The sequence below is a fragment of the Papio anubis genome, chromosome X, assembly GCF_008728515.1.
Source record: "Papio anubis isolate 15944 chromosome X, Panubis1.0, whole genome shotgun sequence".
In the NCBI taxonomy this organism is placed as follows: Eukaryota; Metazoa; Chordata; class Mammalia; order Primates; family Cercopithecidae; genus Papio; species Papio anubis.
The window spans coordinates 68,435,916-68,456,447 of NC_044996.1; the positions used below are offsets into that span (position 1 = coordinate 68,435,916).

The 20,532-nt window shown below is 38.2% G+C and overlaps 1 protein-coding gene across 5 annotated transcripts in view; it reads left to right on the forward strand.

Annotated features, from left to right (window-relative positions):
- RPS6KA6 (ribosomal protein S6 kinase A6) overlaps positions 1 to 20,532 on the forward strand; it is a 137,110-nt gene that overhangs the window by 92,692 nt on the left and 23,886 nt on the right. For all 5 annotated transcript variants that reach the window (XM_009197859.4, XM_003917939.5, XM_017954138.3 and 2 more), the window contains one exon: positions 399 to 516. In XM_009197859.4, the coding sequence (XP_009196123.2) occupies positions 399 to 516 (118 nt within the window). The remainder of the gene's footprint in view (positions 1 to 398; positions 517 to 20,532) is intronic.

Genomic DNA, 20,532 nt, shown 5'->3' on the forward strand with positions numbered 1-20,532 from the left:
AAAACAATAAATACATTATGAATATGTGAAATTAATATTTTCTTTGTACTAGGTATATTTGTTTGCTAACCTATGCTGGAATATGTGTGTTTTAGTATTGTCTAGTTTTAAGACTGAAGCTTTACATGAAAAGCCACCTTTATTTTATTTTACATTGATTAGCTGATCAATGACAAAAGAAAGAATTGATGTAAGCAATATTCTCCATTTTATTAAAAATTTTATTAAGGTTAAATTTATGGTTTGAAATATAAAATTTGACCTTAACAGTGAAAGAAAATGTGAGATGATATTCTTACTCGCTGAAGTAAATATTTGCATGTAGTAAATATTTGTATCTCTTTCATTTTTTGGGTATGTTACCCTCTAGTGTCTATTAAAATCTGTTTTATTAATAGCTACACTCCATTTGCTAATGGCCCCAATGATACTCCTGAAGAGATACTGCTGCGTATAGGCAATGGAAAGTTCTCTTTGAGTGGTGGAAACTGGGACAATATTTCAGGTGGAGCAAAGGTATAAATTATAACGTTTTGTTTTGTTGCACTCATGTTAAATTGCTAAAATCCCTAAGTTACAGCTTGTGTGTGTTTGCAGAGTATCTAATGGTATCATATGTGTTTTTAATTAACACATCTATAAGTGAATTGAACAATGTACAAAGGATAACTTTTGGTTTTACCATGTTTCTGGGCCACCTTCCTTTCTGATCAGTTTACATATGTGCAGGGAATATTAACTAGTTCCTGTATTAACCAAAACCAAAAATATAAATTTTGGAAACAGGATATATTTAAAGCCAACTAAAATTTATTTCTAGATTTACCATGTATTTCCATCTCATTTTCTTTTCACTCAGAAATTGACTTATGTAGACAATTTTTATAATGCTAACAACTTCTTAGAGAATGAATGGACTATGTATCTGTAGCATCTGGATATTCATTCCTGATGGCTTAGAGTGGTCCAATAGAAATATAATGCAGGTCAAATACATACTTTAAAAATTTCTAGTAGCCACATTAAATTTTTTTTAAGTGAAATTAAATTTAATAATATATGTTGTTTAATATATCCAAAATACTATTACTTCAACATCTAATCAATATAAAAATTTAGGTATTCTATATTTATTCATACTGAGTCTTCAAAATGTACTATATATTTTATACTTATAGCCGTGTGAATATGGACTACCCACATTTTAAGTACTTAATAGCCACATATGGCCAGTGGCTGTCATGTTAGTGAAGGTTCAGCATAACTGGCCTTATTTATTTTGGGGAAAAAATAGTCAATCAAGGCTTGAAAACTAATTTCTTACATTTGTAATTTTTAAATTTTAAGTTTTAAATGAAAACTCATCGCTTGTCACCATGTGGCTTTTAGGTCCCGGAAGCTTTTAAGCTACAATTTGAAGTAGAACACATTTTATGACAAAAGTAATTGCTTATAGTTAATATGTGCTAATTATCTCAAGAACACTAGCCAATTTGTAGAATATATTGCAAAGTAACTCCAGCATCCTGATCATTGTCAGGATAAATAAACTGGGGATTTGTCACTAAATTGTAAACATTAGAAAAACAAACAGGGGATTCTGTTTGGATCTTAACCTTAGTACAAGTATGCCGTGTGGTATAGTAGAAGGAACACTTGAATAGAAGCCAGGAAAACTGAGTGGTAATCTTTCTTTGGTTCCTTATAACTCCAAAATTCATTTCTATGCAATTTGGTTTATTTGTAATTTGCAAAATTTCCCCATGTAATGTGATTAGAACTATTAGTATTATTCATTAAATATGTATTTTCTAGTCATCCAGTTTATGCTTCAGAAAATACAGTTTACCAAGGATCAATTTTAATGTTTAAAGCCATGCATATGATTCTCCTGTGTTCCTTTTAAAAACATCTGCTGAGATCAGGCTGTTGACAGTTCCTGGTTGGCCCACAGTTACCCATGTCAGTTACCCTCCGTTAACATTTCCAAGAATCTTTGTCGGACAAGTTCTGTACTTGCAAGGTCTTTTATTTATCTATCTATCCATTTATTTATTTATTTATTATATATTTTTATATATACACATATATTTACTATATATTATATATTTACATATATTTATATATATATTTATTTTTTTTTTTTTTTGAGACAGAGTCTCACTCTGTCGCCCAGGTTGGAGTGCAGTGGCGCGATCTTGGCTCACTGCAAGCTCCGCCTCCCAGATTCACGCCATTCTCCTGCCTCAGCCTCCTGAGTAGTTGGGACTACAGGTACCCACCACCACGCCTGGATAATTTTTTGTATTTTTTTTAGTAGAGATGTGGTTTCACTGTGTTTGCCAGGATGGTCTCGATCTCCTGACCTCGTGATTTGCCCACCTCGGCTTCCAAAGTGCTAGGATTACAGGCGTGAACCACTGCGTCCGGTCTCCACTTGCAAGGTCTTTAAAGTAGAACTCTTTTTTTATTTTTTATTTTTCTTTAAGGGAGATAGCCCATTGCCAAAAGGTTTACTGACTTAAAGCTGGAAATGTCTTTCTGAGATCTAGTTCCAAGGACTTCTCCACAGCTAGGTGAGACTGCCTCACACCAGTATTAGGTGATTCTTTGTTTGGATAGAATAGAGCATTTTCATCTTGTGTTTAAAGCAATTTGTTGGCCTCGGCTCCTCACCACTTTCTATACCAGTCTCCCATTACTAACCTAGTTATGCCTATGCAAAACAAACAAACAATCAGAAAAAGAAAAAGCTGATGGTGATTCCTATAGGTTTAAGGGCTTAAATCTCAAACTTTGGGTTAGGAGTAATGGGAGTGTGCTGAAAGGGCAAGCAATAAAACAAGTCATACCAAAAAGCCACATTGTTCTCTCCTAAGCCCCAACCTCACTCCACTCCTGTGGCCAGTGGTCCCAACAGAAAATAACTGGAGAAATTGAGCAGGTCAAAGGATTAGGGAACTAAGCGTTATGTGAATTCACTAGCAAGATGTACAGAATGCTTGTGTTTACATTGTTTTTTATGGAACTAGCAGAATAAAACTGATCTATTTTAAAAATGCAAAAACAATCTGCTGAAATAGATGGGAACTTAAATGCCAATTGTGCTCAAATTTTCAATTTTCTATGTTCCATGAATTTTAAGTTTAGGCCTGTCTGGTGTTTAAGTAATAATACATATTAAAACTTAGTTTTATTCTTATGTCCTCTTTTAGCCTGGTAATCTGGAAAACTTCTCATAGAAAAAGATATTAGGGATATTGTTTACATATCTCATAAGGTCTCTTAGATAATCCCTTTTTATGGATCCGGTGACTTTAGTTCTGTCTTTGAAACTTTTCTAGGAGCTATGAGGACCTTTTAAGAAACTATCTCATGTACATTTTAACAGTTCTACTGCTTACCTTTGTTTTAAACTAGCCATGAAAGTAAACTGTTGTTCAGTTTCCCATAACCTCTTAAACTAGTACCCTTTAGTTGTGAGAACTGTGATATTTGCTGCCCATCAGACATAAATTATTTATTGCCTCTTCGTTTGTCTCTTTTAAAAAGATTAACTTCTACCCATTGAACAATCTCTCACCATCTCCTCACCCACCACTCCCCATCCTCTGGTAACCACTATTCTACTCTCTATTTCTATGAGAACAATGTTTTAGATTCTCCATATAAGTGACATCATGTGGTATTTGTCTTTCTGTGCCTGACTATTTCACTTAACACAGTGTCCTCCAGGTTAATCCATGTTGCCACAAATGACAGGATTTCATTCTTTTTTATGGCTGAACAATATTTCATTGTGTATATACACACCATATTTTCTTTATCGGTCCATGTGTTGATAGACACTTAGGTTGATTCCATATCTTGGCTATTGTGAATAATGCTGCAGTGAACATGAGCATACAGATAGCTCTTCTACATACCGATTCCATTTCCTTTGAATATATATCCAACAGTGGGATTACTGGATAATATGGTAGAATTTTTTGAGGAACCGCTCTACCGTTTTCCATAATGACTGTACTAATTTGCATTCTCACCAGCAGTGTGTAAGGGTTCCCATTTCTCCACATCTTTGTCAACACTTATCGTTTGATTTTTTTGATAGTAACCACTCTGATTGGAGTGAGGTGATGTCTCATTGCATTTTTTTTTTTTTTTTTTTTTGAGACCGAGTCTCACTCTTTCTCCAGGCTGTAGTGCAGTGGCGCGATCTTGGCTCACTACAACCTCTGCCTCCCAGGTTCAAGCAATTCTCCCACCTCAGGCTCCCAAGTAGATGGCATTACAGGCAGGTGCCACCACACCCAGCTAATTTTTGTATATTTAGTAGAGATGAGCTTTCACCATGTTGGCCAGGGTGGTCTCGATCTCCTGACTTCGTGATCCGCCCACCTCGGCCTCCCAAAGTGCTGGGATTACACGCTTGAGTCACCGTGCCCAGCCCCCATTGCAGTTTTGATTTCCATTTTCCAGATGATTAGTGATTTTGAGCACCTGTTCATGTAGCACCTGATGCTTTATTTTGTCTATTTGGTGAGGTCATGGTTCCCTGAATATTTTTTTTTTTGAAAAGTATAATGTTTTTATAAATTTTAAGTTCTGGGATACATGTGCAGGATGTGAAGATTTGTTACATAGGTAAACGTGTGCCGTGGTGGTTTGCTGCACCTGTCAACCCATCACCTAGGTAATAAGCCCTGCATGCATTAGCTATTTATCCTGATGCTGTCTTTCCTCCCGCCCCTCCCCCAACAGTCCCAGGTCCTGGTGTGTGTGGTTGCCTTCCCTGTGCCCATGTGTTCTCATTGTTCAGCTCCCACTTATGAGTGAGAACGTGGAGTATTTGGTTTTCTGTTCCTGCGTTAGTTTGCTGAGGATAATAGCTTCCAACTCCATCCATGTCCCTGCAATGGACATGATAGTTTTTTTTTTTTTTTTTTTTTTATGACTGCATAGTATTCCATGGTGTATATTTACCTCATTTTCTTTAGTCTACCATTGGTGGGCATATGGGTTGATTCCATGTCTTTGCTATTAATAGTGCTGCAGTGAACATACACATGTATGTATCTTTATAATAGAATAATTTGTATTCCTTTGGGTATATACCCAGTAATGGGATTGATGGATCAAATGCTATTTATGGTTCTAGATCCTTTAGGAATCACCACACTGTCTTCCACAATGGTTGAACTAATTTATGTTCCCATCAACAGTGTAAAAACATTCCTGTTTCTCCACAGCCTCACCAGCATCTGTTGTTTCTTCTACTTTTCCTCTACTGTTTTCCCATTACTATTTGGTATGTACTTTATAACAGCACTTACCACATTCTGCCTGGTCATATATTCACTTGGGTACATTTTTGTTCTTCACACTTAGGGAGCCTTAAATAACATATTTATTTTTGCATTTTCTATCACATCTAGCATAATGAGTACTCAATTGGATACACTTTCATAAGCTAATCATTTCTTCTGGTATATCTTGCATTGTTAATTTACACAGCAAGTGTTTTTGATACATTTTATACAGCCGTTATCCTATTATGAGTGACTATAATTTGCAGTAAGCAGTGAGGTTTTACATAAATATTTATTTTTCATTTTGGCTTGAAGTTGCTTTTAATAGAAGATGCTTTTTTCGTGTATTTACAGGTTATAGATTTATAGAGCTAGAAGGCAAATAGTCCATCACCTCATCATTTTGCAGATAAACCAAGGCATATAGAATTTAACTTACACATTAATGAGTGGCAGAGTTGGAACTGATTTTTAGTTTAGTACTCTTTTCAATCCACTCACATTAGGGAAAACTTCCTAGAGGAAAAAAGGATTTGTTAGCTTTTTTCATGCAGATTAAATGGAGGAATGAGAGGTCTGTAACCCTTTAACAATTGAAGGCTCGAAAGAAAGGTATTATTGTTGACTCACTTTGTTTCTGTAGTAATGGACATGAAGTATACAGAACCTTATTACCTGATACATTTTGGCTGTGTCCAAACTCAAAATCTCATCTTGAACTGTAATCCCCATAATCCCCATGTGTCAAGGGAAACACCAGGTGGAGGTAAGTGAATCATGGGGGCAATTTCCCCCATGTTGTTCTCATGATAGTGAATGAGTTATCATGAGATCTGATAGTTTTGTAAGTGTTTGGTAGTTCCCCCTGCATTCATTCCCCTTCCTGATGCCTTGGGAAGAAGGGGCCTTGCTTGTTCTTCTCCTTCTGCCCTGATTGTAAGTTTCCTGAGGCTATCCCAGCCATGCAAAACTGTGAGTCAATTAAACCTCTTTATACATTTCCCAGTTTTGGGTCTGTCTTCATAGCAGTGTGAGAATGGACTAATACATTATCCTTTACATGATCTGTACTACAGAGCAGTTTTCCAGTTAAAATAATACATTGAAGTTCATCTAGAACTTATAGTAGTACCATAGTTTTCAAATGCCTCATGCCAAATTATACTCTTGAAAGACTACACTATCTAAACCAAGCTAGGAAGGTACATTAGCAAATACAATAATTAGAAATCTACCCTTGTTTTTTCTGAGAGATAATTATTTATTACTATTCATGATCAAAGCAGGCATTGCTTAAGTATGTATGGAAGTTATTCATTTATACTGAGGATATATGAATTGTTACACATTTGATTAAATAAACATGCTTACAGTATGAATAATAAAGAAGTTTTACCTCAGACACATGATTACATTGAAAATAGAAGTGATTAATTATTAATCAGTATTTTCCAAACTTCGATTTGGAATTAAATTTGAATACTGTGAGAATAGGAAAATTGCTATGCTCCTATATTCATGTGTGTTCAAAGTATTTGGAGTTTTGCTGGCTTTTATCCACTTAAAATGAACATTAAAAATAAGAAACCTGAGTACATTGAGAGGGGCCAAGATGGCCAACTAGAAGTAGGTGCAGTCCACAGCTTTCATGGACAGGAATGAACGTGGTGTGTAAATTCAGCACCTGCAGCTGAAATATATAGTTTCTTGTATTGAGACTGATTAGGCAGACAACTCGACCCATGGAGGACAAAGAATAGCAGGGTGGGGTGATGACACACGCTCAGAGTGGCACGGAGACAAAGGAACCCCCACCCCCAGCCAAGGCAAGTGGTGAGCAATTGTGTGACCCCACCTAGAGAACCGTGCTTCTCCCATGGATCTTGGCAACCCATGGATCAGTAGATCCCCTCATGAGCCTATGCCACCAGGGCCTTTGGTTCGATATATAAAGCTTTCAGGAGTCTCAGTGGGGCAGCTGCTCAGGCACACACAGAGACCCAAGACCCAAGAGTTTTGCATACTCTGGCTCCTGGAATTCTAGCAAGGCAGAAGACCCATCCATACTTCCATCCTAGAAAGGTAATTGAATCCAGGGAGCCAGGGAGCATCATTCTGTGGGACCCACTTCCATGGCACCTCACAAGTTAAGACCCACTGACTTGGAATTCCAGTCAACCAGCAGCAACAGGCTGGAAGTGGCCTGAGGTGGACCAAGTTCTGGGGGGAGGGGTGGCTACCAACTCTCTGGTTTGGTTGGGTCAGTCATTCTAACCTGCCAGCTCCAGGGAGTCCAGGCAGTCCAGACGAGGAGGAGTCCCTGATGAAGCAGCACAGCAGCTGTGACAGATTGTGGCCACACTGCTTCTTTGAGTGGGAGCCCAATCCATCTCTCCTCACTGGGCAGGTCCTCCCTGGAGGACTTCAGCACTTCCAGCCAGGGTTATAGAGGAAGAAATTTGATGTTTCCCTAGGATGGAGCCCCTTGGGGGAGGGGTGGCACCAGTTACTGCAGTTCAGTCAACAGCCATTCTAGCCTGCCTGCTTTGGGAAGTCCAGGCAGTCCAGAGGAGGAGGAGTTCCCCACAACCCAGCACAGCTGCTGTGCCAGATCATAGCCAGACTGCTTCTGTACCTGGGACCCCTATCTATCCCTCTTCACTGGGTGGGGCCTCCCTATGGGAATTTCAGCCACTCCAGCCAAGGTTATTGGGACAGAACTCTTGATTTCTCCCTGAGATCAGTCCCCAGGGGGAGGGGTAGGCAACATCTCTGCAGGTCGTTGGACTCAGTCTTTCCAGCCTGCTGTCTCTGGGGAGGCCAAGCAGTCAGGACAAGGAAGGGTTCCCCCGATGCAACACACCTGCTCTACCAAAAAGCATCCAGACTGCTTCTTAAAGTGGGATCCTGATCCCATCCCTCCTGACTGAGTGAGACCTCCCAACAGGGATCTCCAGACACCTCCTACAGGAGCATACAGGTCAGCAACAGGTCAGTATCCCCATGGGACAGAACTCCCAGAGTAAGGAGCAGATTGTCATCTTTGCTATTTCACAGCCTTCACCAGTGATATTTCCAGGTAAGGGAAAATCAATGAAAGCTAGGGTGTGGAGCAGTACCCCAGCAAACTGCAGCAGCTCTATGGAAAAGTGGCTTGACTTTTAAAAGAACAACAAACAGAAAGCAACACAAAACAACAGCATCAAAAAAAAAAAAAAAAAAAAAAAAAAAAAGACACCACAAAAACCTCACTCGAAAGTCAGCAACCTCAAAGATGAAAGGTAGATAAGCCCACAAAGATGAGAGATAAGGCAAAAATGCTGAAAACTCAAAAAGCCAGAGGACCTCTTCCCCTTCAAATGACTGAGATGGCTGAATTGACAGAAGTGGGCTTCAGAAGGTGGGTAATAACAAGCCTTGTTGAGCTACAGGAGCATGTTGTAACCCGATGCAAAGAAGCTATGAATCATGATAACGTAATAGCTGGTAACAGGAGCTGATAACTAGAATAGCCAGTTTAAAGAGGAGCATAAGTGACCTGATGGAGCTGAAAAACACAAGAACTTCACAATGCAATCACAAGTATCAATAGCAGAATAGATTAAGCAGAGGAAAGAAAACTCAGAGCTTCAAAACTATCTTTCTGAAATAAGACAGGCAAAGAAAAATAGAGAAAAAAAGAATGAAAACAAATGAAAAATACTTCAGAGAAATATGGGACTATGTAAAAAGACCAAGCCTCCAACTAATTGGGGTACCAGAAGGAGATGGGGAGATTGGAACCAAGTTGGAAAACACACTTCAGGATATTATCCAGGAGAACTTCTCCAACCTAGCAAGAAAGACCAACATTCAAATTCAGGAAATCCAGAGAACCCCAGTAAGATACTCCACCAGAAGATCAGCGGCAAGGCACATAATCATCAGATTCTCCAAGGTTAAAATGAAAGAAAAAACATTAAGAGTAACCAGAGAGAAAAGGCCAGGTCACCTACAAAAGGAAACTCATCAGACTAACAGCTGATCTCTCTGTGGAAACCCTACAAGCCAAAAGAGCTTGGGGGCCAATATTTAACATTCTTAAAAGAATTTCCAACCCAGAATTTCATACCTGAGGAAAATAAACTTCACAAGCGAAGGAGAAATAAGGTCTCTTTCAGATGAGTAAATGGTAAGGGAATTCGTCACCACCAGGCCTGCCTTGCAAGAGCTCCTGAAGGAAGCACTAAATATGAAAAGAAAAAACTGGTACCAGTCACTATAAAAACACATTGAATTACGCAGACCAGTTACGCTATGAAACAACCACATAAACAAGTATGCAAAAGAAACAACTAGCATCATAATGACAAGATCAAATTCACACATAACAATATTAACCTTAAATGTAAATAGGCTAAATTCCTCGATTAAAAGACACAAAATGCCAAGCTGGATAAACAGTCAAGACCCATTGGTATGCAGTCTTTAAGAGACGCGTCTCACCTGCAAAGACACACATAGACTCAAAATAAAAGGATGGAGGAAAATTTACCAAGCAAATAGAAAACAGAAAAAAGCAGGGGTCGCAATCCTAGTTTCTGACAAAATACACTTTAACAAAACAAAGATAAAAGACAAAGAAGGGCATTATGTAATGTTAAAGGGTTCATGTCAACAAGGAGAGCTAACTATCCTAAATATATATGCACCCAATAAAGGAGCATCCAGATTCATCAAGTTATTAGAGACCTATGAAGAGACTTAGACTCCCACACAATAATAGTGGGTGACTTTAGAACTCCTGTGACAATATTATACAGATTATCAAGATGGACAATTAACAAAAACCTTCAGGACTTGAACTCAGCTCTATATCAAGAGAACCTGATAGGTGTCTTTGGAACTCTCCACCAAAAAACAACAGAATATGCATTCTTCTTATTGTCAGGTGGCATTTCCTTTAAAATTGATCACACAAATGAAAGTAAAACATTCCTCAGCAAATGCAGAAAAAAAAAAAAAAAAAGAAAAACTAAAATCGTAACAGTCCTCTAACTACAACACAATCAAATTAGAACTCAAGATTAAGATGTTTACTCAAAACCACATAACTACACAGAAATGGAACAAACTATTCCTGCATGACTCCTGGATAAATAATGAAATTAAGACAGAAATCAAGAAGTTCTTTGAAACTAATGAGAACAAAGAGACAATGTACCAGAATCTCTGAGACTCAGCTAAAACTGTGTTGAGGGAAATTTATAGCACTAAATGTCCACATCAAAAAGCTAGAGAGATCTCAGATTAACAACTAACATCACATCAGAAAGAACTAGAGAACCAAGGGCAAAGACACACAAAGCTATGAGAATACAGGAAATCACCAAAATCAGAGCTGAACTGAAGGATATAGAAACACAAACCCTTTTGTCAACAAAACCAGGGGCTGATTTTTAAAAAAACAAAATTAATAAAATAGACCACTAGCTAGACAGAAGAAAAGAGAGAAGAATCAAATAGACAGTAGACACAATCAGAAATGATAAGGGGGATATCACCAGTGATCCCACAAAAATAAAAACAACCATCAGAGAATACTATAAACACCTCTATGCACATAAACTAGAATGTCTAGAAAAATGGATAAATTCCTGGAACATGCACCCTCCTGTGACAACCAGGAAGAAATTGAATCCCTGAATAGACCAATAATGAGTTCTGAAATTGAGGCAGTAATAGCCTACCAACCAAGAAAAGCCCAGGACCAGATGGATTCACAGCTGAATTCTACCAGAGGTACAAAGAGGAGCTGGTACCATTCCTTCTGAAACTATTCCAAAAAACCAAACAGGAGGGACTCCTCCCCAACTCATTTTATGAGGCTAGATTCATCCTGATACCAAACCTGGCAGAGATATAACAACAACAAATAACTCCAGTTCAGTATCCCTGGTGAACATCAACACAAAATTGTCAGTAAAAACTGGCAGATTGAATTCAGCAGCACATCAAAAAGCTTATCCACCACAATCTGGTTGGTTTCATCCGTAGGATGTAAGGTTGGTTCAACATATGCAAATCAATAATTGTGATTCATCACATAAACAGAACTAAAGACAAAACCACAATTATCTCAATAGATGCAGAAAAGGCCTTTGATAAAATTCAACATCACTTCATGTTAAAAAAAAAACGCTCAATAAACTGGGTACTGAAGGAACATGCCTCAAAATATTAAGAGAATAATATGAGAAACCAACAGCCAATAGCATACTGAATGGGCAAAAGCTGGAAGAATTCCCCTTGAAAACAGGCACAAGACAAAGATGCCCTCTCTCACCACTCCTATTCAGCATATAATTGGAAGTTCTGGCCAGGGCAGTCAGGCAAGAGAACAAAACAAAGGATATTCAAATAGAAAGAGAAGTCCAATTTTCTTTCTTTGCAGATAACTTGATCTTATATCTAGAAAACCGCATCATCTCAGCCCAAAAGCTTCTTAAACTGATGCAACTTCAGCAAATCTCAGGATACAAAATCAATCTGCAAAAATTGCTAGCATTTCTATACCCCAACAAGAGGCAAGCAGAGGGGCAAATCATGAATGAACTCCCATTCACAATTGCTACAAAAACAATAAAATATCTAGGAATACAGCTGACAAGGGAAGTGAAGGACCTCTTCAAGGAGAAGTACAAACCACTGCTCATGGAAATTAGGACACAAACGAGTGGAAAAACGTTCCATGCTCATTGTTAGGAAGAATCAAAATCAAGAAAATGGCCATACTGACCAAAGCAATATATAGATTAAAGGGTATTCCCACTAAACTGCCATTGATGTTCTTCACAGAATTAGAATAAACCATTTTAAAACTTATATGGAACCAAAAAGTAGCCCAAATATCTAAGACAATCCTAAGCAAAAAGAACAAAGCTGAAGGCATCACACTACTTGACTTCAAACTATACTACAAGGCTCCGGTAACCAATACAGCATGATACTTGTACAAAAACAGATGCGTAGACCAATGGAACAGAATAGAGAACTCAGAAATAAGACCACATCTACAACCATCTGATCTTTGACAAAACTGACAAAAACAAGCAATGGAGAAACGATTCCTTCTTTAATAAAGAGTGCTGGGGAACTGGCTAGCCATATGCAGAAAATTGAAACTGGACCCCTTCCTTACACCTTATACAAAAATTAACTCTAGATGGATTAAAGACTTGAATGTTAACCCCAAAACTATAAACACCCTAGAAGAAAATCTAGGCAATACCATTCAGGACATAGAAACAGGCAAATATTTCAATGACAAAAATGACAAAAGCAATTGCAACAAAAGCAAACAATTGACAAATGGGATCTAATTAAACTAAAGAGCTTCTGCACAACAAAATAAACTATCATCAGAGTGAACAGAGAGACTACAGAGTGGGAGAAAAATTTTTCAATCTATCCATCTGACAAAGGCCTAGTATTTACAATCTACAAGGAACTTAAACAAATTTACAAGAAAAGAAAACATTCAAAAGTGGGCAAAGGACAAGAACAGACACTTCTCAAAAGAAGGTATTTATGTAGCCAGAAATATAGGTAAAAAAGCTCAACATCACTGAACATTAGAGAAATGCAAATCAAAACCACAATGAGATACCATTTCACAGCAGTTAGAATAGCAATTATTAAAAGGTCAAGAAACACCAAATGCTGGCAAGGCTGTGCAGAAATAGGAACACTTTTACGTTGTTGGTTGGAATGTAAATTAGTTCAACCATTGTGGAAGACAGTGTGGTGATTTCTCAATGAACTAGAACCAGAAATACCAGTTGACCCAACAATCTATTACTGGGTATATACCCAAGAGAATATAAATAATTTTCTTATAAAGATACATGCATGCATATGTTCACTGCAGCACTATTTATGATAACAAGATCATGGAATCAACCCACATGCCCATCAGTGATAGACTGGTTAAAGAAAATGTGGTACATATATACCATGGAATACTCTGCAGCCATAAATGTTCTTTGCAGGGACATGGATGTAGCTGGAAGCCATTATTTTTGGCAAACTAACTCAGGAACATAAAGCCAGACACTGAGTATTCTCACTTATCAGGGAGCTGAACAATGAGAACCCATGGACACATATCGGGGAACAATACACACTGGGGCCTGTTATGGGGATCAGGGGAGGCAGAGCCTCAGGATAAATAGCTAATGCATGCTGGGCTTGATACCTAAGTAATGGGTTAATCTGTGCAGCAAACCACCATGGCAGCCATTTACCTATGTAACAAACCTGCACATCGTGCACATGTACCCCAGAACTTAAAATCTGAAGAAAAAGAAAGAAATCAGTGGAACAAAAATAAAGTCAAGAAATGGACCAACTTAAAATATTTGAGGTCCAAGTTAGATTAAATTAGTAATTTTGGGTAATAATGGTTTTCTTCCAATTAGGTCATCTAACTAAATGTCTGATTATGTATAAGTGATTATTTTTGTCATAGCTCAGTATATTTCTTTTTTAACTGGCCAGCACTAACATATCTACTTCAAAAACAAGTTATTCATATGAAAATGACAAATTTTTTTAAAATATAGATGAGCTTATTTTTCTCTTATTTACCAAGAAAATTTAGGGAGTATTATTTAATACCTCAGATAATGGCACTTTCTCTTTCATTTGTCATTCATCCTCTGCTTTTCATTCAGTGAAGGAGAGTTTGTTATATAATATTGAGGGAGGTTAAAAAGAAATATATTATGTACTCTTAAAACTACTTTAGCCTCCATTAAAGAAAGTAACAAAATATTGATACTTTTGCTATGAAGTCATTTGATGAGTTCAACATTCTTTAATAATATCTTTGAACTAATCAGCATTCTGTTAATATCTTAGGAAACAGTGATTATAAAATTTTGTTTTGTATTTATGACAGGGTGACATTTACTACATTATCATTTTGAGCTACACATCAGGATAATCTACTTTGCTTTTGTAAGTCAGTCTTTTTTGACCAGTCTAAATTGACCATCTTGTAAGTTAACGTACCTGTAGAACATCTGTAAATGTAACTTAGTCATATATAACTTAGCTGAATTTTACTCCAAGAGTAATTATATCCCTTTTTTTTTTTTTTTTTTTAACAAAAATGACCATGTATCACAGTTTGCCTGGGAGAGTCCTGGTTTATGCCTTTCGCTATTTAAATGACAAATTTTATGGCCATCCTAGCATTAACTGTACCTAATTTATTTTAAGTGCATTTGGTGGATATATAATAAAATTTAACATTTTATACTTCATCATCATTGATTTTTTTCTGGAACAGGGATTTTTATATTTTCCAAGAATGCTGTCTTAATGCTACAAACATTGAGCACTTGCTGTGTCTGTGTGATAGTGGTTACTTTAAAAAGAAAGTAATAATTATATAAAGTTCAGGCATCATATTTGAGTTCAATGGGGGAAGAATGAGAGCTGGTATAGTTTACCAATTAAGATTATGACTCAGGAGTCGGACTGCCTGGATTTATAGCCTGACCCTGTTACTTATGAGCCATGTAAGCTGTGTGACCTTGGGAATGTTGATTAAGCTTTTGTACCTCGGTTTCCACATCTGTAAACTGAAGATAGTATACTACCTACCTCAGTGTTGTTAGAAAGATTAAACAGCTTGTCTGTAGTATATAAATGTGTATGTGTATAAAAATAGATTATATATGTGATGCATAGTAAGTGTTCAGTAACTGTTAGGTGATACTGTTAAAAATGTATAAAAGCACTCTGATAGACAATCAAATGTTACTTTTTCAAATTCTCATTACCAATAGACACCTCCAGGAGTAAAATTTAAGACATAGAAGTACATTTTAATATTTGAAGAGGCCCATCTCATAAAACTCTTATTTATTATCTCACTTCTATCACTAACTATACTTTTCAAGAATCCCTCAGAATACTCAGGCAAATACATAGAAAAAGTCAGATAAGGTTTAATGATGAGCAGAGTACGACTTTTTTCCTTACTAAATTTTAGTATGTATAGGTGATATATGTTGAAACATATTTTTGATGAGTGGAAGTGTAGGAACTTACACTTATTCTTTTTTTTTTTTTTTTCCTTTTGGTGAGGACCTCCTATAATTCATTCGTTTTTTATTATTATACTGTAAGTTCTGGTATACATGTGCAGAACATGCAGATTTGTTTCATAGTTATACACATGTTATAGTAGTTTCCTGCACCCATCAGCCCGTCATCTACATTAAGTATTTCTCCTAATGCTATCCCTCCCCTAGTCCCCCACCCCCAGCCGGCCCCAGTGAGTGATGATTCCCTCCCTATGTCTATGTGTTCTCATACTTATGAGTGAGAACATGTGGTGTTTGGATTTCTGTTCCTGTATTAGTTTGTGGGGAGTGATGGTTTCCAGCTTCATCCATGTCCCTGCAAAAGCCATGAACTCATTCTTTTTTATGGCTGCATAGTATTCCATAGTGTTTATGTGCCACATTTTCTTTATCCAGTCTATCATTGATGGGCATTTGGGTTGGTTCCAAGTCTTTGCTCTTGTGAATAAGGCTGCAATAAACATACATGTGCATGTGTCTTTATAGCAGAATGATTTATAATCCCTTGAGTATATACCCAGTAGTGGGATTGCTAGGTCAAATGGTATTTCTGGTTCTAGATCCTTGAGGAATTGCCACACTGTCTTCCACAGTGGTTGAACTAATTTACACTCCCACCAACAGTGTAGAGAAACGTTCCTCTTTCACCACATCTTATCCAGCATCTTTTGTTTCCTGACATTTTAATAATTGGCATTCTAACTGGCATTAGATGATACGTCATTGTTGTTTTGATTTGCATTTCTCTAATGACCAGTGATAATGAGCTTTCTTTCATATGTTTGTTGGTCACATAAATGTCTTCTTTTGAGAAGTGTCTGTTCATATCTTACACCCATTTTTTGATGGGGTTGTTTTTTCTTCTAAATTTGTTTAAGTTCCTTGTAAATTCTGGATATTAGCCCTTTGTCAGATGGATAGATTGCAAACGTTTTCCCCCATTCTGTAGGTTGCCTGTTCACTATGATGATAGTTTCTTTTGCTCTGCAAAAGCTCTTTAGTTTAATTAGATCCCATTCGTCAGTTTTGGCTTTGGTTGCTATTGCTTTTCGTGTTTTTGTCATGAAGTTTTTGCCCATGCCTATGTCCTGAATGATATTGCCTAGGTTTTCTTCTAGCGTTTTTATGGTTTTCAGTTTTACGTTTAAGTCTTTAATTCATCTTGAGTTAATTTTTGTATAAGGTGTGATGAAAGGATCCAGTTTCAGTTTTCTGCATATGGCTAGCCAACTTTTTTAACACCATTTATTAAATAGGGAATCCTTTCCTCATTGCTTGTTTTTGTCAGGATTGTCAAAGATCAGATGTTTGTAGATATGGATATGTTGTTTCTCTGCCAGGTTTGCTATCAGGATGATGCTGGCCTCATAAAAAGAGTTAGGGAGGAGTCCCTCTTTTTCTATGATTTGGAACAGTTTCAGAAGGAATGGCAGCAGCTCCTCTTTGTGTCTCTGGTAGAACTTGGCTGTGAATTTTTCTTGTCCTGCACTTTTTTTGGTTGGTAGGCTATTACTGCCTCAATTTTACAACTTGTTGTTGGTGTATTCAGGCATTCGACTTCTTCATGGTTTAGTCTTGGGAGGGTATATGTTTCCAGGAATTTCTCTGTTTCTTCTAGATTTTCTAGTTTATTTGCGTAGAGGTGTTTATAGTATTCTCTGATGGTAGTTTGTATTTCTGTGAGATCAATGGTTATATCCCCTTTATCATTTTTTATTGTGTCTATTTGATTCTTCTCTCTTTTCCTGTTTAATAGTGTGGCTAGCAGTCTATTTTCTTAATCTTTTCAAAAAACCATCAGAGAAAATTCAACACCCCTTCATGCTCAAACTCTCAACGAACACAGAGCCAATGGGCATCACTTGTAAGTTCTTGTAACAACACATCCCAGATGAACATCGATGCAAAAATCCTTAATAAATACTGGCAAAACAAGTCCAGCTGCACATCAAAAAGCTTATCCACCAAGATCAAGACAGCTTCATCTCTGGGATGTAAGGTTGGTTCAACATATGCCAATCAATAAACATGATCCATCACATAAACAGAACCAATGACAAAAAACACATGATTATCTCAATAGATCCAGAAAAGACCTTCAACAAAATTCAACACCCCTTCATGCTAAAAACTCTCAATAAACTAGGTATTGATGGAACATATCTCAAAATAGCAAGAGCTGTTTATGACGAACCCATAGCCAATATCATACTGAATGGGCAAAAGGTGGAAGCATTCCCATTGTTATGTGTGAATTTGATCCTGTCATTATGATTCTAGCTGGTACTTTTGCCCATTAGTTCATGCAGTTTCTTCATAGTGTTGGTGGTCTTCACAATTTGGTATGTATTTGCAGTGGCAGTTACTGGATTTTTCTTTCCATATTTAGTGCTTACTTCAGGAGCTCTTGTAAGGCAGGCCTGGTGGTGACAAAATCTCTCAGCATTTGTTTATCTGTAAAGAATTTTATTTCTCCTTCACTTATGAAGCTTAGTTTGGCTAAATATGAAATTCTAGGTTGAAAATTCTTTCCTTTAAGAATGTTGAATATTGGCCCCCACTCTCTTCTGCCTTGTAGGGTTTCTGCAGAGAGATTTGCTGTTAGTCTGATGTGCTTCCCTTTTTGGGTAACCCAACCTTTCTCTGTGGCTGCCCTTAACATTTTTTCTTTCATTTCAACCTTGGTGAATCTGACAATTGTGTGTCTTGGGGTTGCTCTTCTCAAGGAGTATCTTTTTGGTGTTCTCTGTATTTCCTGAACTTGAGTGTTGGTCTTTCTTGCTAGGTTGGGGAATTTCTCCTGGATAGTATCCTGAAGAGTGTTTTCCATCTTGGTTCCATTCTCTTCATCTCTTTCACGTATAGCAATCAAACGTAGGTTTGGTCTTTTCACATAGTCCCATATTTCTTGGAGGCTTTGTTGGTTACTTTTCATTCTTTTTTCTCCAAACTTGTCTTCACACTTTATTTCATTAAGTTGATCTTCCATCTCTGATATCCTTTCTTCCACTTGATCAATTCGGCTATTGATATTTGTGTACGCTTCACAAAGTTCTCACACTGTGTTTTTCAGCTCCTTCAGGTCACTTATGTTCTTCTCTAAACTAGTTATTCTAGTTAGCAGTTCCTCTAACATTTTTCAAGGTTCTTAGGTTCCTTGCATTGGGTTGGAACATGATCCTTTAGCTCAGAGGAGTTTGTTATTACCCACCTCCTGAAGCCTACTTCTGTCTATTTGTCAGGCTCATTCTCCATCCAGTTTTACTCCCTTGCTGGCGAGTAGTTGTGATCTTTTGGAGGAGAAAAGGCATTCTGGTTTTTGGAATTTTCAGCCTTTTTGCACTGGTTTTTCCTCAGCTTCATGGATTTATCTACCTTTGACCTTTGATGTCGGTGACCTTTGGATGGGGTTTTTGTCTGGACGTCCTATTTGTTGATGTTGATGCTATTCCTTTCTGTTTGTTAGTTTTCCTTCTGACAGTCAGGCCCCTCTGCTGCAGGTCTGCTGGAGTTTGCTGGAGGTCCACTCCATACCTTGTTTGCCTGGGTATCACCAGTGGAGGCTGCAGAATAGCAAATATTGCTGCTTGTTCCTTCCTCTGGAAGCTTCCTCCCAGAGGGGCATCTGCCAGACGCCAGAGCTCTCCTGTATGAGGTGTTAGGGGCACTTGCCAAATGCCAGCCAGAGCTCTCTTGTATGAGATGTTTGTCGACCCCTGCTGAGAGGTGTCTCCCACTCTGGAGGCATGGGGGCCAGGGACCTACTTGAGGAGGCAATCTGTCCCTTAGTAGAGCTCGAGCACTGTGCTAGGAGATCCACTGCTCTCTTCGGAGCAGGCAGGTAGGAACGTTTAAGTCTGCTGAAGCTACACCCACGGCTGCCCCTTCCCCTAGGTGCTATGTCCCAGGGAGATGTGAGTTTTATATATAAGCCCCTGACTGGGGCTGCTGCCTTTCTTTCAGAGATGCTCTGCTTAGAGAGGAGGAATCTAGAGAGGCAGTCTGGCTACAGCTGCTTTGCCAAGCTGCAGTGGGCTCTGCCCGGTTTGAACTTCCTGGTGGCTTTGTTTACACTGTCAGGGGAAAATTGCCTACTCAAGCCTCAATAATGGTGGATGCCCCTCCCCCCACCAAGTGTCCCAGTTTGACTTCAGACTGCTGTGCTGGCAGAGAGAATTTCAAGCCAATGGATCTTAGCTTGCTGGGTTCTGTGGGGGTTGGGATCTGCTGAGCTAGACCACTTGGCTCCCTGGCTTCAGCCCCCTTTCTGGAGGAGTGAATAGTTCTGTATCGGTGGCGTTCCAGGCACCACTGAGGTATGAAAAAGAAAAAAAAAAAACAACTGCAACTAGCTCAGTGTCTGCCAAAAAACGACTGCCCAGTTTTATGCTTGAAACATAGGGCCCTGGTGGTTTAGGCACCCAAGGGAATCTCCTGGTCTATAGGTTGCAAAGACGGTGAGAAAACTGTAGTATCTGGGCCGGAATGCTTCGTTTCTCCTGGCTCAGTCCCTCATGGCTTCCCTTGGATAGGGGAGGGAGTTCCCTGACCCCTTGCCCTTCTTGAGTGAGGTGATGCCCCATCCTGCTTCAGCTCACCCTCTGTGGGCTGCACCCACTGTCTAATCAGTCCCAATGAGATCAACTACGGGTACCTCAGTTGGAAATGCAGAAATCACCTACCTTTTGTATTGATCTAGCTGGGAGCTGCAGACTTGAGCTGTTCCCATTCGGCCATCTTACCAGCCCTCAAGAACTTATTCTTATATGCTAGACTGTTGAGTTTTTTTGTTTTGTTTTGTTTTTAAGCAACTATAGTGGGGTAGAATTGATACCAAATGAAATGCATGTAGAGTATATAATGTTAGGACATATATACACACCCATGAAACCACCATGAAAATCAAGATAATGAACATATCTATTACCATAAACATTTCGTCATGCTGTTTTGTAATTCCCTTCCTCCTGCCCTATATCTTCCATTTATAATCTTCCACGCCCCTCATTCTCTGGCACATACAGTTGTACTGTCTGCCACTACAGGTTTATATATTTTTTGAAATGTTTATAAATTAAATCATAAGT